We start from the raw sequence: 17,002 nt of genomic DNA, 5'->3' as shown, positions 1-17,002 counted from the left end.
ACAGGGAAACACTGTCCGAAGAAACACAAAGAGGGGATTTGATACTAGAAAGCACATTTGAAGGAGATCTTTCAATAGCTTGTATGAAGAGGAGGAATGATTACCACGAGGAAAACCTCTTTCACTGTACATATGGACACCTGACTGGGAAAAAAAAACAACGACATATTTACAATTGCAAATTAGCAAACCAATACTCAGAGAAATATCATATTAAGTATAATTCATTTAATTGTGTTATACATAAAAGGATAATCATTTAAAAATACAGTATGATTATATAAACAATGCCATAGTAATGGCAATTAAGACTTTGTTCATACCAATAAAAACATACAAAATCATCAGAACATGGCAATCCATCAGATTCAACTTGTTAAATACACCTGTCTGATTAGTCAACATCTGTCTTTTCAATGTTAGAGCTGCTGCTGATCAGGCAGAACGTCCTCACTGATCTAACAGCAGCTTGTCAACTTTAACAGAATCATTAAAAAAAAAAAAAAAAAAGAGGCGGAGAACAGTAAGTCCAGCGTCACAACATAGTTCAGTCATCCATCCATTACACTGCAGGTCCCACATAAATAAGACATTCAACTAAATGTACACTGCTATGCAAGCAGATATGGGTGAGTACATTGTAGTTGTTCTTAGGTGTGCTACGATACAGCTGTCAGGACTTGATTTGGGGGCCGTATGGGGCTCATGGGCTACCAAACACACAAAGCCTAGCAGGTCTTAAAGATAGTGTGCAAAAAGAAATGAACTGTGCTCTCAAGTTCATCATTCGGTCTTTCATATGACCTAATTTGTGTGTGCAAATAAACAAAGCACAATGTTACCTGACCCTAAACAGATTTGAAGGGGTGTAAAAGTTAAAACATTGTTTAAATAGGGAAATACCAAAGTACAACCATATATCTCTATCAATCCAAGTGACTCATATGCTGTAAATCAGATGGCCTGACAACTTTCATTGTACATTTTGCACTGTTAAAAGGTCACTAGGACTTGAAACTATGTAACTTTTTAAATCAAATGTTGATAAAGTAATGTGTAAGTGGTGACAGCTAATTATAATTTCAAGAACAGGTTTGAGTAATCTGTATGCATGAATTAAATCATTCAGGGACACGATTTAATAATACGTGTGCACCAGCTAGTGTTTTTTTCTCTCCGTAACACCTGCTGGACTCTTTACAAACCTGACTGTGGCTCTTTGTTTTTAGCTCTCTTTGTATCAGTTGTAGGAGTGGCACCAAGACAAAAGCTTAATATCAAATAGCTTGATTATGTAATGGAGGACATGGAGCTGACTCTAGAGTGGAATTGTTTTTATGGAAGAAAAGAACTGGAGATAATGTTACTGTGCTTTCATCTAATGGGCACCTCTGGCTGCTGGGGCCTAAAACAGTCAACTACCTTATCATCATGTTAATACCATACACATTTGCAATCAGGAACGACGACACCTGCCACTCACTCAGTATCGCTCGCAGTTTCTTGAGCCTGTAAGTGGACCTGTCTTGTAAATCCTCTCAGGTATCTTCAGATAACACCTTGGAAGGTAAGCAGTGGAAAGAATGCTCACTATGTTGCTATGGCGAGTGTAAGAAGAACTGGTTTGTCCAGATGAGCAGACAGCGAGCAGATTTCCGCCTCTGTTGAAAGCAGCCTCTTCCAGTCAAGTACGCTGTAAGAGTTAGGCTAGATGCATATACTACCTGTCTGAAAGTGCATTCAGTTGTAAAAGAAAAACAAGGAGTGTCCTAACTGACTGTTACTATAGTACAAGTTTCTTCACAGTATTTGATCACAAGAAGATCAAAACATTTCAGATCCTTCACTCAACCACAAAGAGTGGAATCTCAAATTATATTAGAATCTGTTACTTCATAGAAACATCAATGAGTGTCCATGTTTGGATTCAAGTGATTTTGATTTGTTCTGGTGCCTACAGAATGTTTTTTTTTTTTTTTTAAAGTTCCTTTTCTTTCCATGTGTCACAGCCTCGGTCGGTGCACTAATAACCGCCGGCGTCGTCGTAGGAGGTGACGTCCAGGTCGAAGAAGTCCTCCAGCTTCCACTGCAGGGTCTCGAACGTGGGCCGGTCCTGTTCGTTCTGTTTCCAGCAGTCCGTCATGATGTCGTACATGACTCTGGGGCAGCCTGGGGCGCAAGGCATCCTGTAACCCTGGGAAAGCTTCTGGACCACCACGTAGTTTGTCATGCCTGGAAGAACGACAGAGGGATTATCCATCTAACAATGTTTTTTTTCTGGAGGGTTTTGAGACCTTTTTGATAGCTGCATAATTCATAGAACAATCAACGTCTGACTTTTTTTTTGGACAATTCTTTAATAAATCCCCATGTTCAGGGAATCCGGCTGATGAAAGTCTTACCTGGGTAAGGCATCTGGCCAAAAGTCATGATCTCATACAATAAAATGCCAAAGGACCAAACGTCAGATTTGATGGTGAACTTGTTATCATGGATGGCCTCGGGAGCAGTCCATTTCACGGGGAATTTGGTGCCTTCTCTGGCTTCGTACACATTGTCATTCTCTTTCTAGAAACATGGCAGACAATACAGATTCACCATCAGCTAATCAGCTCTTTTCTATCATAACAGGACATATCCAGACATTAGAGTTATATTTGATTTGTGTGTGGGGGCAAGGGTATGATGAGTTCATACAAAAGTTTATTGCTATATCCAGTAATGTACACAATGTAAAACCCACCATGAAGACCCTGGCCAGGCCAAAGTCAGCAACCTTGCAGATGTTGTTCTCGCCCACCAGCACGTTCCTGGCTGCCAGGTCTCTGTGGATGTAGTTCTGTAACTCCAGGTAAGCCATGCCGGCTGCCACCTGCGCAGCCATCTCAGTCTGGTCAGATATACCCAGCGTGGTACCCTTGTCCTCTGAAATCAGAGTAAACAGCCACACAGTGAGTCACAGTCTTAGTATGTAGAGCTATAAAAGTAAGAAGATGTTTTGGCCTATTTGACTCCAGAGCAATTTCATTGATCTATAAGACAACACATTCCCACTTATTTCTATTAACTTTTTTGGCTGGAAGTTGGCAGGCCACTCCGTGACCTTTTGCCCCCATTATGGCAACATGACAAATCTTATTAAACATGAACAGGGTCAAACTGCTTTGTTCATTTTCTTTAGAGGGATTTTATGAACTTTTAGGGGATTTTTTTCCTTTTTTTTTTTTTTTTTTTTACAGCCTCACATCAATTTAAAGCCTTATTATGAGCAGCATTATTCTTGACTGTACTGACAATGAAGGAGCATAGATTTATGGCTTTTTCATTTAAAGCCTTGTAGAAACCCATAATGTAATAACTGCAGATAATGTAGTGTGTGCTTAGAATAAGTATATAGAATGAATCGGGGACACAGCTGCTGTTTGAGTCTTTATGTGTGAACAGAGACGCAGCGGGGGTGCGATGGAGCTGACAGCGGTATCAGTGAGATGTCAGTCAAACAGAGTTGTACTGGTCCTGGTATCGTGCATGCTGGCTCAGTGGTTTGACTTATTGGAAGGGGGTCATTTATTAATAATGTTAGCTCTGCTTGTTTCCTGCATTGATGAGTCTGGAAAAACATCCTGGGGCAGCAGACAGTGACTCCAAGCCTCAAAAGTTGCCCAAATGCACAATGAAGTTAAGAAAGGTTCAACGTTAGACTACCGGTACTTAAATATATATATATAATAAATGGTAAAAAAGGGACAAAATGCTTTTAATATTTATTCTAACATGGTATGTATGTGCTGAGTTTGGTATTTGTATTAAGTCCAATCTAGCTGTGGGCATTGCAAACTAGCTCTGCATATAAATGCTATGGTTTGTAACTTTGCACTGTGTTGTCTACTGAAGACAATACGCAAATAATGAGCGCTCAATATTCCTGAGACTGGCTGCCACTTTGACCCTTTATGTGTGAATTAAGGGGAAAGTGTGGGACAACTTAATGATGCCCATTAATGTTGTGAGCTCGGTGACTTCCATTAATTCCCTCCGTAGCTCACGACGAAAAATAACTGAATGACCTTTAAACTTTATACAACCTGTGAAACATCTGGCCAGGGACAATGTCTATCTACAAGTCATAAAAGCTAATAAATAACAAATATAGACAGAGCCTATAGAGCAGACATGTCCAGATTATTCCATAAAAGGTGCCGTGTGCCTGCAGGTTTTTATTCCAACCAATCAATAGCACACAATTCAACCAATCAGCTGCTTGGTTGGAATGAAGACCTGCAGCCACATGGCCCTTTATGGAACAGTTTGGACACCACTGATATAGAAAAAGCCACTACAGTCCACATTATGTATTATACTTATGTAACCTTTTCTGAGATGTTACAGTAGCAGGGTGTGTGGTGAATTATGGTCAATGTGGGCCACCGTACCGACTATCACAGGGCTGCAGACATCAATTCCGCATGACTGCTCTTCAAAGTGACATTACACATCTTTCACACTACAGTGCAGCACATCTGTCTGCGAGGTGAATGCTACATGTGCTGCAGCGAGCAGATAAGGTCAGAAAAGTGAGCAGACAAAAATGTCTTCAGTCAAAATACTGATCATTGTCAGGGTTACACGCTTTCCACTCTGATCGTTTCTGTACTGCAATGTATTGATTTGTTTTATACAGCAACACTGGAAAAAACAACCATGTAGCTGTCATGTAGTCATGAAGTTTAAGTCCATCCAAGAATATCTGTTACTGTAACACTATACTGCTCACTAACAATTATAAACCACTGAAAACTAAACAAAATTAAATTAAATTAAAAAAATGAAAAAGTCCATTCAACAGATAAGGACATATTCAAATTGTTTGTTTTACCCAAACGACAGTTCATAACCCAAAGATATTCAATCAACTCTCATATATGGCAAAGGAGTACCCTAACCCTAACCCTCAGATTGGAGAGGCTATTTTGAAATAATTATTATCATCATTTTATAGGAACTAATGTTCTCCATCGGTTAGATTTATTTGTTTGTATTGCACATATGTCAGAATAGAAAGTGTATGTATTTCAATGTACTGGTTTTATTTCATTACTATTGTTTACATGACATTTGAAAAGAGGAAATGGTGACAATGGCACTTTAACTACAAAGCTACAGCCATCAGTCAGACTGTCTGTGATAAATTTGACGTGTGGGGCAGTCAGACATTTGGTCATGCTTAAAGGTGAAGTGTGTAGAATTTAGTAGCATTTAGTGGAACAGTCTTGGCAGAAATGGAATATAATAATTAGGAGTATGTTTTAATGAGTGTATAATCACCTAATAATAATAATCAATAAGAATTGTTGTTGTGTTTGAATGAGCTACACAGGGTCAACTAATTAGACCAATAGAGGCAATCAAGGCAAAATGCCAAGAAAACCAGTATTCCACGCAGTACTTGTTGCCTATGTGCTGTAGTGAATAATGTCCAAGACTGGATTCTATATAAAAATGATGAATGTAATGTTGTGTGCTATGTGCTACTCTGCAAGCAGACACTTAAAGCAGACTTACAGCAGGAACCCATGATCACCACAACATGACTTACCAGTGACACTAAAGCAATTGAAACAATTCTCTTCCTCAACATGATCTCATCTTGTCCTGCTAGTTTCATACCAAGAGATACAGCGAGGATAACATTAATACGCATCAGAGCAGAGCGAGCTGGACTCCTAACTAGACATCAGTAAGATCTCAGTCAGTCACAGACTTTGATCTGCAGTATTTTTTCTTATTAATTTAAGCTGAATTATTAAAGTAAAAGCCTGAAAAACAAGACTGTAGAGCCTCGTATGTTCAATAGTTTCTATAATTTATCTAATATAAGCATTCAACTCCATCTAACCCTTACAGGTTTTAAGTATTACAATCGAAAATCTGATATAAAAAATTAACCGTTTGAAGTAGAATAGAAATAAGGACAAACTGTAGGGTGTGAAAGTGTTCTTTTGCCCTGACACAACTCTCTGTACTGCAGCCTGACCTTTACCACATGTTGTCAGATTATTTGCAGAGACCGGCAGCAGCAGCAGCAGCAGCAGTGATGGACTCTGATCTCGTCATAAAAGCTCATAATAAATCATGTGTGTTGATGAAAGTGGGTGCCGTCTTACTCTGGAGGTACTCCAGCAGGCTGCCGTTCTTCATCAGCTCTGTGATGATGTAGATGGGCTCCTCCAAGGTGCAGACGGCGTACAGCTGGATCAGCTTGGGGTGCCGCAGTCTCTTCATCATCTGAGCCTCTCTTAGGAAGTCCTCGGGGTCCATGGTACCTTGGACGGTCAAACGTAGGTGGAATGTTAGCGGCCAAACTTTGTTGTTTCAGAGTGATTAGTGATATATTTGGTGTTTTGGGGTTGGGTCCAAGTATTGTTCTTATTCCTCTATTCTTCTATGGTGTAGACCTCTGTTGGTGTCCAAAAACTATTAAAATATGTCATTGAGCCACACCACTGCACTGGGTAACATGTTTCTTCATGGTTACAGTCATTTGTTTAGAAACGGCTCCAAAGACAAATAAGAGCGATCACATTTTCAGTCTCCAGAGAGTAGTTCCATGTAAGGCACTGATATATACTGCACACTGATATTTGCTTCTTTTTTTTTTTGTTACTCCATTGATTCCCCCCACTTCTGAGACCTAACATTGACCATCTGTCATCTTGGGAACTTTATACGATCTCTCACTTTGCTTTTCACCTTAAACCTGTGTCAATTCAATTTATTTATATAGCACCGAATCACAACAGAAGTTATCTTGGAGGTACTTTTCACATAAATCAAGTCTGGATCGTACTTCTTATTTTACAGGGACCCAACATTCCTCCATGAGCAAGTACTTAACGACAGTAGCGAGGAAAAGCTCTGAAGAAACTTTGAGCAGAACAGAACTCTAGGTGGGCGAACATCTGCCTTGACCGGTTGGGTTTAGAAAGAGTCCAGAAAGCGAGGAGATATCTCTGAGAGCTTATTGGTGATGTAAAGGTCTTGAGAACAATAGAGCTCTGTTTTATACAAGATTTTCTTAATACAAATCTTTTCAAAAACAGTTGCATTTGCGTAATTTAATGTGTTTCTCTCAAAAATGAAGATCTCTGGATCTTGGATCTCAACTTGAGCCAGCAAAAAGCAAACCATACTAGTCAGAAGTGGAATTAACTTTCACATTTTTACTGATCTTGTATCATTGACATGTTCAGTAAAAATCTAAATCACAATTTTGTATATTTTGTATTCTTTAAAAGCTCTGTTTCTGGATTGGTGCTACACAAAAGAAAACAGAAGTATCTTGAGCACCTTCGGTCAGAGAAAAGTAGGCATTAGACGTTCTGCCATTGGATGAAAAGTGAGATGCGTACCAGGTTTGAGGGTCTTCACTGCGACTGCTGTGCTGTCATTCCACAGGCCCTGGAAGACTTCCCCAAACTGACCAGCTCCCAGTTTTGCCCGCAGCTGGACTGATTTGCGGTCGATCTCCCATTGGTCCACCGTGTTGTAGGACAGACCGTGAGTCTGTGGAGCCTCCATCTACACACACAGGAAGGGACACTATTTGTGAGCAAGGCTATAAGATCTCAGCTGACACAATGACTTTATACTGTATAAATGAGCGGGACCGACCGAAGACCTTACCTTTTTGCATGGTTCAACCAGACGCACGCAGAGGCCATCTGTCTGTTGGGAGTAATGATGCACTAACTCCTTCAGTGTTTCAAAAGCCCTGTTCCTCGACACAAAGTAGTTACCATTTTCCAGTTTTTTCAGCTTGTAATGCTTCACCTTCCCGCCGTCCAGCACTGAAAGACAACATCCAGTGTGACTTTTGACTTGCTGATGTAATTATACAGTAACGTAGCCTCAAATATTACAGTACACGGTACATAAAGATGAATTAAAAAAATATCAAATTAGTTAAAAAAAAGGAACTGATACAAAATTATAATTAATAAGTAATTATGTTGAGAGAATGTAGATCATGCATTACATTTTCTTCCAGATGTATTAGCTGGTGCAATTTGGTAACATATAAATGTCATTTTCTTAAGAACCATGGTCGGCTGTAAAAATAATTTTTCTGAATTTTGTGACTTAGGCTGATTTAGAAATAGGAAATAGAATAGAATTTTTAAGAAACAGTAGAAAGAAAGAAAGAATACTAAAAGACATTTGGTACTTATTTTGGGTGTTTGGTATTAAAGATACCCTGGAATGCAATTATACTGAACCATCATGGTATTCAATATCAAATACATTTGACGTTTGTGATATGTAATTTTTCTTTGTCATTGCTTTTCAAGAAAACCAATATGGGTCAATGACGTATAAGGATTTTCAACAACTCAATTTTAAATAATAAAAACAAGCATATCTAATGCAGTAGTTCAAACATTCAGAATGTTGTGTACCTGACAATTCATATTACAATTTGAAAGTGATTTTAGTGGGTTTTTCAAGATTAATTGGCACTGGCCTTAAAAAAAAGTCATTTGGTGCGACCATGATTCATCTTGAAATATCTTATATAAATAAAAGACCATCATTTACAAAGATTTAAAAAAAAATGCAAATACTTTGTTTCCAAACACTTTATATTACTGAAAACTTCACATTGAAGATGTGAAGCGTGTTAAGTAAAGATGAATCGTGGTCGCACCACATGACTCTTTTTAAAGGCCAGTGCCAATTATTCTTTAAAACCCACTAAATTCACTTAATTTCAAATGTATAATATGGATCTTCAGGTACACAACATTCTGAATGTTTGAACTACTGCATTAGATATGCTTGTTTTTATTATTCTACAATTGAGTTGTTCTAAATCCTTATACGTCATTGACCCAGATATATATAATTGTATGTGTTAATCTTTAAAATGATATATAAAAGAACATTTTCCATAAACAGAAACACCTGTCATTGTTTCCTAAATTAACTCTGCGTTAATTATAGACGCATTGAGTGACGTCAAATATTGGCCAATCTTAGTAAATCAATAACTGCTCTATCGATATCGTGGATTAAATTGAACTACCTGTTATTTATCAATAGGGGGAAATACACTAGTTTACCTGATTAACATGGAAGTCTAGTGCATGACCGTGGACTTAGTGGCTGGGAAATGAATTACATCATGAACTGAGTCTAATGAATCAACCCAGAAAGAATTTGGCCATGATAGACAGAGCGAGGCCAAAGCGAAAAGATAGATTAAACAAAGAGAGATAAAGATCACGCTGTGTTTATGGCAGCAGAGACTTTTATTTTTATTTATTTAACTTGATGACCTTAAAGCCATCAATCATTGGAGCTGACTGAAGGAAAGAGTGAGTCACTGGACAATAGCCGGCTGTTAGGAAATGTGTGTTTTTGTGACAGAGAAGCACACAAACAGCAGTGTGTTAACTAGCATGAGATGTCTGGTAAAATATTACATATCACAACAAAATGTATGGGCAGTGCTTTTGGAATATACTTCAGACATTTGAAATTATTGATCTTATTTTTGATTATTAGATTATTGTTTTTGTGTCTTGTTGTTGCTTGCCCTTATTTTGATGGAACTATTTTCTGCCCACAGTCTGCAGTCTCACAGTATCTCAAGCAGAGAGGGGTGATAAGGTCAGAGTGACTCAGCAGTTTTACAGATACTTGTAAATTATGTCAAACTTGCAAATCAGGAAAGCAGACTGAACGATTCATTCACTTTTTGTTTGAAATAAGATTATTCTGTCTTTCAAAAAAGTTTCATACTCTCACTTCAATATTAAATATGAATCTGCATGGCCTGTTTTAAATAAACATATTGACAAAATCTACTTGACAGGGTGTTTGGTTTCTGCAGAGATTTGTTTTTTAAGCTGGAGCTGCTGCTACAGTCTCGTCTTAACTCACCCGAGAGGGAGAGCTCTCCTTTCTGACTTTCACACTCTCTGATGAGGAAGGCGCCATGTTGGTTCCCTTCAGCCAGCAGCATCTTCTCTGCATCCAGCCTCTTGGTGTCGTGAAAAAACCATCTGCAAACCAGAAGAGAAGCAAAGAAAAGGGGGCTGGTCAAATATACGACTACTTCTGATTATTTTAAGTTAAAGGTGGAAAATATGATCGTTTTACTGACTTTACTGACTGATTTGACTGTATGTGATTCAGATAACAAGGCAAAGCAGCTACCCGAGGGATCCAGACCATCAGGATGCCCAAAGGCTGATTGTTTCGATTACTTTGTGGTAATTTAACTGCTTACAAATTGGTTTGGTAGTACTGTATTTCAACCCTATCACAATATCTTCAAATTAACACGTCATATTTATTTACTTATTGTCAACAAATCCAATGAAAACACCACAACCAACAATAAATGTATCATAGAGGTCTACTGTCACATCAGTGAGTCACACTGTTACACTGAGTGACGTGCACCCTCATTACCATGAAAACACACACTGCAGTTCATTGTAATTCACACACACACGCACGCAGGCACGCACACGCACGCACGCACGCACACGCACGCACGCACGCGGATTCATCCTCCTAGTCCCCAACAAGTGACCTTAAAGGTGCAGTGTGTAGAATCTAGCAGAATGGACTAGGCAGAAATGAAGTATGTTTTAATTAGTGTAAAATCCCATGTAAATAAGAACTGTCTTTTCATTAGCTTAGAATGAGCCCTTTTTACCTACTTATGGCGCTTTTCCACTACACAGTTCTAGCACTAATCGACTCGACTCTGTTTTTTTCCACTAGGGATAGTACCTGCTACCTGGTACTTTTTTAGTACCTGCTCTGGTGAGGTTCCAAGCGAGCCGAGCCGGTACTAAATGTGATGTCAACAGACTGCCGGCCACTGATTGGTCAAAAGAGTCATGAGCCGTCCCACACAAGAATCAAACCCAGCATTTTTAAATACCGGCAACAGCGTTACAGCCATACGGCTCTCTTCTCTTGCTTTGTGTGTGACAGAAAGCCTCATACAGCAGCAAGTACACCATCGCCTCCATGTCCTCCATTGTTTATGTGTTTGTGTCACGTATAAAACGAAGTCACGGCAGTTTGGTGGAGCCGTGCTATGACGACCCCGCCCACGTTGAGTAGGTGCTATAGTAATGGAAAAGGTCGTTCCTGGTACCGTACCGAGTCGAGTCGAGCTGAGTAGTGCTAGAACTGTATAATGGAAAAGCGCCAATAGAGAGCACGTCCCCTCACATGGAGTCCCATATGTTGCACTGCCATTTTCCCCAGAAAGATAGACCAAACACTGGCTCTACAGAGGGCCTTTGGCATTTTTAGGAATGTTTCGCAGTCATCATTGGTTCTTCTACACACTGGAAGGGGAGGGGTATTCAGCTGGTTGTTATCTGCGACCTCATCTCTATATGTCACTAAATCTTACACACTGCACCTTTAAGAACTATGATGTCCAGCCGTTTTTTAGTATTTTGAAAAATAAACTATACATTTCTAACCAGCTATGAAGTATATATAACTTCAAAAGGAACCAATGAGAAAAGACAATCTTGGGAAATCAGAAAGTAGTGAAAAATGCTACACATCACTGGTTTGGTTTTTCCATCAGATCTGTTAACAATAAAAACTGAATAGATTAACACCAGCTTTATAATGGACTTTGTCTATTATTATTATATTATTGTTTCAGTCTGACAGCATGTGTTCTCTTAAATGCTTAAATCTAATGACCACAAACGAATAAACACATTAGGAGAGGGGCGGGGGGGCGCATAACTTATATTTGCCACATGTCCCCCTAGCAGGTGAATCCGGCCAACCAGCCAATGACATTCAGCCAAAAGCTCAATCCACAACTCCAGAAATCTCTTACAGGTAAAACATCAAACTTACACAAATGGGAACATGATGACGTTAAACATTACACACGGTCTGTGACTCTGACTGTCTTCAAGGGATGTGATAATGCTGCATCATCGTACATTACGTCAATGCATTCACGACGCCTTCACTGACTATTTTTATCATTGTAAACAAAACTGGAAAAACCTGCATACAGCTGAGCAGAAACAGGTAATGTGTTTTCTCTTTTATTGGCAGTACAGAAAACACTCCTCTTTTTTAGTATATTTTTTGCACATGTGAAAAACCTTACTTAACCTTTGAATTTCTACCTGCTACCAGAATGAAAAAGTTGAAACACTTTGCTTTATTTATTTGTTTAAAAGACATATTCATGGTGGTTAAACAGTAAGTAATATTGCCCTTGCTATGCCAACAGAATCATTTTAATGCTCTGTTGATGTTTTTGGGGCCTGTCCCTCATGGGAATTATTAACCTGTATGTACACTTCCTGGTCAGAGACAATGATTAACCAGTGTAAGCAAATTCTGAACACAGAACACTACATTTTATGATTGCCTCTTTTGAATACCTTGATTGAGAGTTATTTCACAATTGTATATTTGTCAGAGTGTGTTCCAAAACTATTAACTGTCAATTAGTCAAAAAAAAACACTGATGATATATGTTGACTGGAAAACTATCTGAAAAGTTTCTTGTGTAAGCAGCTTTGGAGATTCTTGAACATTTTACAAATAGCACAGAACAAAAATCAAGTTAGTTAAAAGATGTTTGCTTTATGAATCTTTAAAACAGACATTAGAGGTGATGACTTACGGTTCTGCATCAATGCTCTCCACAGGTGCCACATAATTAGCAGGGATATAACCCTGTTTGGAGGCTGATATCCCAGTGACTGCTCTGGCAAACCACCAGTCACCAGCGCTTTTATCCAAAGCCTCCAAAGTATCCCCAGTGTTGAAACTCAAGTCCTCTTCAGTACGAGCAGAGTAATCAAACAAGGCTGTATAATAACTCACTGATTTCTCCTTAGGCAGCGAAGGTAGAGCTCTATTTAAATAAAAGTCCGGCTCTGATGATTTAACCGCAACAGGGTTTGCGATGACAGTTGAGGGTTTGTTTTTATCCTGACGTTTGCGCTCATCTTCAGATTGGTTTGAATTTCTAAAACATCCCAAAAATCTCTCCCAACACGCAGATAACCTCTTGTCAGTCGCCATGGTGTGCTCCCGTCAATCACAGCAGCTCATTCTGTATCAGGTATGAAGAAGGAAATAGTTTGGGAGAATCCTCATTCCATAAAACAAGCCAGTCATTTTAATAATCCCAGCGATAGCAGCAATCTTTGACCTCAATACTCATTCACTCACACAGCCGACTAAACAACTCCCACCGAGGCTCTTTTAGTTTCCTGGTAGAGATTTTGGCCCCCTGTGCCAATCCACCTGCACCTGTCCAGGAATGGGGAGCGGCTCACGTTCAATGGTGTGACGTCATGTGCCCTCTAGCGACCGAGTTGAACAACTGCAACTGTTAATAATAATAATCATCATCATAATAAACAGCTGATTACTTGAAAACAGGTTGGATAGGCAATGAGTCATGATTTTTCCATGACTCTTAGAATTATGAAATAATAAAATATCCCATCTCGTCCAGAACACAAACATTCATAAAATATCAAAAATGACTCAAACTAAAAGGACCCGAGACCTGCGAATTGTATTATTATCATTCTTCAGTGCAGAATGTAATCCCAGAATACAAGACACAGAGAGAGAGAGTTTTAAAGATCTGGATTTCAGAAATGTCTTTACAAACCTTTCCCCAGAAATGTTGAATCAAAAATACAATGGAAGTCTGATGCCTCGGTACCGTTGCATTTATTTGTATTTTTTTTACCAACATTTTGAAAATATAGGGTTCATCTTATTCTGTAGTGCTGATGTAATCTGGAGGTTATGAATAATTTTGAATGGCTTGACTTTGTTAGTGGACATCCAACCAAATATCTCTCCTCTCATGATCTGAAATGTTTATGCCTAAATCAGCCTCCCAAAGTGATTTAAGATGACCCATGCCCTCTGCTGGGGGGGAAAGGGCATTGTAAAACCTCATAGTCTGAAATGCACTTTTTACAACCATTAGAAACATGGAATTGGAATTGGATCCCAAGGAGCGGCCACCAAGTTAGTCATTTGAATCAGGGGACATTACTAAATCATCCCAAAATATGTCTAGCCAATTGGTCATATTTATTATTTAGCAAGGCCAACCCCTCTCTCCAAGACGAGTATCAGCTTTTGTAATTTCAATTTGACCTGTTTTTTTCTATAAGAATGAAGATAGTAAATTGGGAAACATAAATCAGAGGAGGAAGTATGTTCATCTTAAAAAGATTTACCCTAGAAGAGATAGTGACACCAGATCATCTTTCATTTTACAGATTAAAGGTATGTACTGTAATTGCGTTATAAAGACCACAAAAGGAGGGAGTGATACATACCAAGGTAAACAAACCCAGAGGGTGACCATCTAAAGGAGGCGGAGCTAAATGAGGTCCAGTAGGCGTTAAGGGTCAGGGGTGTAACCTCTGACTTTGACTAATTGATCTTGATTGAACACTCAGTAAATATGGCCATTACCATCAAAAGCCTTCCCTTCCTCAAGAGGGACTATAACCACCTAGGCTTTCAGTTTTGTGCCATACTGAGTACGATTCAGCAGTCTTCTTACATCGTTACAGGAATTACATCTTAAATATGCAGCCTCCTCAGTCCCAAATGTGAAATCCATAGTTTATCATTGATACATGGACTCTGAGTGGAGGAACATGGGTACATGTATAGTTATTTATTAGAGGTAAGGGAGGGATGGGTTTTATCCAGCAATGGAGAACCTCCAGAGTCCTCAATACCCAACAATTCAACATTAATTAGGTTGCCTTCTACATTTTCCATGATTCCAAACGCTCCTTGACTCCAGATCCTCAGTTTTGACCACAAGCATTGCATAGGTGTTGCTCAGTGCCCCAGATCAGGCTTTGAGCCCTGCTATCAATGTTGTGAAGTCTCTACATCCGTGAGACAAAAGGCAAACAAATGAACTAGTGGACTGAAGAATGCAAGACTCATTCTAAAAGGATTCCATGAGCTCAACAGTCCAACTGTAGGCACATGACGGAAAACACACTTTTAAGTGAAGATGGACTCTACAGGGCAGGCCTGCAGGTATGATTTGTGACATAACAACTAGTTTGGAAGCAAATCCTGGTCAAATATTCAATATTTTATACAAGTGTGATGTGGAAACGTGAAGCCTCCAGTGTAAACAAACACTGAGAATGGACTTTACAGAGAAGAAGGAGACATAGACTTCTAAAATTGAATATATTTATATATTCATAGATTCTGGAATTTTAATGAGGGAGATGAAGTAGATGTTGTTTTAAGGATTTTAATGTGGAAAAACCATATCAGTCACACATTATTTTTTCCCAGCACAGTATTTTTGTATATGTCTTGAGACATGTCTGGAGGGGATGTTTAACTACAGAGACCATGTCAAAACATGGCCACAGTAACTGATACCTTACATTACTTTATATACACTTAGGAAAAAAGGAAAAATGCATTTCTACACAAATTTGCAATAATTTGGGAAACTGCTCTTTGATGAAATCGGTAACAACTCAGAGACATCTGAAACATGACAAGACACTGGGGTCACAGGCCATAAAGATTTGCAACCACTGGTCTAAACCTTATCACATGTTGTTTTATGGAAAATCTTAATCTGAAAAGCTGGAAAATGAATGAAGTGGAGTAAAAAGTACAATATTTTTCTCTGAAATGTACAGTAGTGGAGTAGAAGTTTAAAGTAGTTGCAAATGGAAATACTGTTACAGAAGTACCTCAAGGTTGTTTTTAAGTACAGTACAGTTGTAAATGCAGTTAGCTATTTTACACCACTGTGTGATACTAAGCTTAGTGCGCTTAGTGCAGATCTCCATCCGGTGTGTACAGATAACAAAAACAGGGATTCAATCATCTCGTATCAAGGATCAAGGATCAAGGATGTCTTTATTATCCCAGAGGGATTGTCTTTTACAGCCTTCAGTAAAAGACAACAGTAAACAGTAGACAACACTAGCTTGACCTGCTTTATACATACAAAAGCTGTCCCACTGGATTGATAGGCAGTTATATCTGAATAAGTAATCCAGCCACCATCACTGTTTATCACCAGTCGTTCCACTAACCTTACAAGAAATAAAAATTTTTAGAAACATATGGGAATATATTGTTTGTTTGTAATAATGATGGAATTGTAAATCATTTCCACTCTTACCCAAACAAGCAAACTTAAGACCTACCTTTTTAATCTGGCTTTCATTTGCACTTTATTTTATTGATTTATGAATCTGTCTTTTTATATGATGTTTTAGCCTGTTTTACTACTTGGACTATTCTGTTTTATTCTATTTTATTTCCTGACTGTTTTACACCTTTTATGTCTGGTTTTACGTCATCGCATTTCCTCTTAGTTGTTTTAATATTTCTTTTATCTTTAATATCCCTCCTTAAATTTCTGGTTTCACCCACTTTATTTTACAGTGACTTTATTTTATAATTACTATATTATATTTGATTTATCTTTTATGACCTCTTATTTTATTAGGATTCATAAGAGTTATGTTAATGTTTCCTCACTTCCTGTTTTTAGTGAGCCTTTTTGTGTATTTGTTTGTTTTTTGTCTTATTTATTTGTTTGTTTTGGGGTTTTTTTTTTTACCATGTAAAGCACTTTGTGTTATATTACCCTGTATGATAAGTGCTATACAAATAAAGTTAGATTGATTGATTGATTGATTGATCCTCCATTCGGTGATAAATTGTCCAAATATCTGGTAAGTCTTTTTCACAGCCGATACTTTGTCTTGACATAGAAGCAAGAACACAGGTGATGGTTGTTGGGATGTTTGCAGCTGGGTCTGAGCCATCATTAATGTTATATTAGTAACACCTGCACTTCTCTTGCTATGACAAGTAAAATGTGTGCTGTGAAAAAAAGGCCTCTAATGAAATAAACTAATAATAATAATAATAATACACAGCTGTTTTT

The 17,002-nt window shown here is 38.4% G+C and overlaps 1 protein-coding gene across 1 annotated transcript; it reads right to left on the bottom strand.

Annotated features, from left to right (window-relative positions):
• Positions 1 to 244: 244 nt before the first annotated feature.
• frk (fyn-related Src family tyrosine kinase) lies at positions 245 to 13,258 on the bottom strand. Its single transcript, XM_062436677.1, has 8 exons — positions 12,695 to 13,258; positions 9,943 to 10,064; positions 7,684 to 7,847; positions 7,410 to 7,578; positions 6,165 to 6,323; positions 2,744 to 2,925; positions 2,403 to 2,568; positions 245 to 2,232 (listed from the first exon to the last, which is right to left on the bottom strand). Exons 1-8 carry the CDS (start codon positions 13,096 to 13,098, stop codon positions 2,024 to 2,026), a joined length of 1,575 nt encoding a protein of 524 aa, XP_062292661.1. The 5' UTR covers positions 13,099 to 13,258; the 3' UTR covers positions 245 to 2,023.
• Positions 13,259 to 17,002: the final 3,744 nt, after the last annotated feature.

The sequence above is a fragment of the Scomber scombrus genome, chromosome 17, assembly GCF_963691925.1.
Source record: "Scomber scombrus chromosome 17, fScoSco1.1, whole genome shotgun sequence".
Lineage (NCBI taxonomy): Eukaryota > Metazoa > Chordata > Actinopteri > Scombriformes > Scombridae > Scomber > Scomber scombrus.
Note: the sequence above shows the minus strand (reverse complement) of the source record. Positions and strands in the feature narration are given on the sequence as shown.

Bases quoted from the DNA above. Each gene is read 5' to 3' on its own strand.
- frk (XM_062436677.1), bottom strand. From the start codon at position 13,098: ATGGCGACTGACAAGAGGTTATCTGCGTGTTGGGAGAGATTTTTGGGA. The intron at 10,065-12,694 runs GTAAGTCATCAC...TCTGGTTTGCAG, and splicing joins GAGAGCATTGATGCAGAACC to ATGGTTTTTTCACGACACCA. The intron at 2,233-2,402 runs GTAAGACTTTCA...TCGTTCTTCCAG, and splicing joins TGGCCAGATGCCTTACCCAG to GCATGACAAACTACGTGGTG.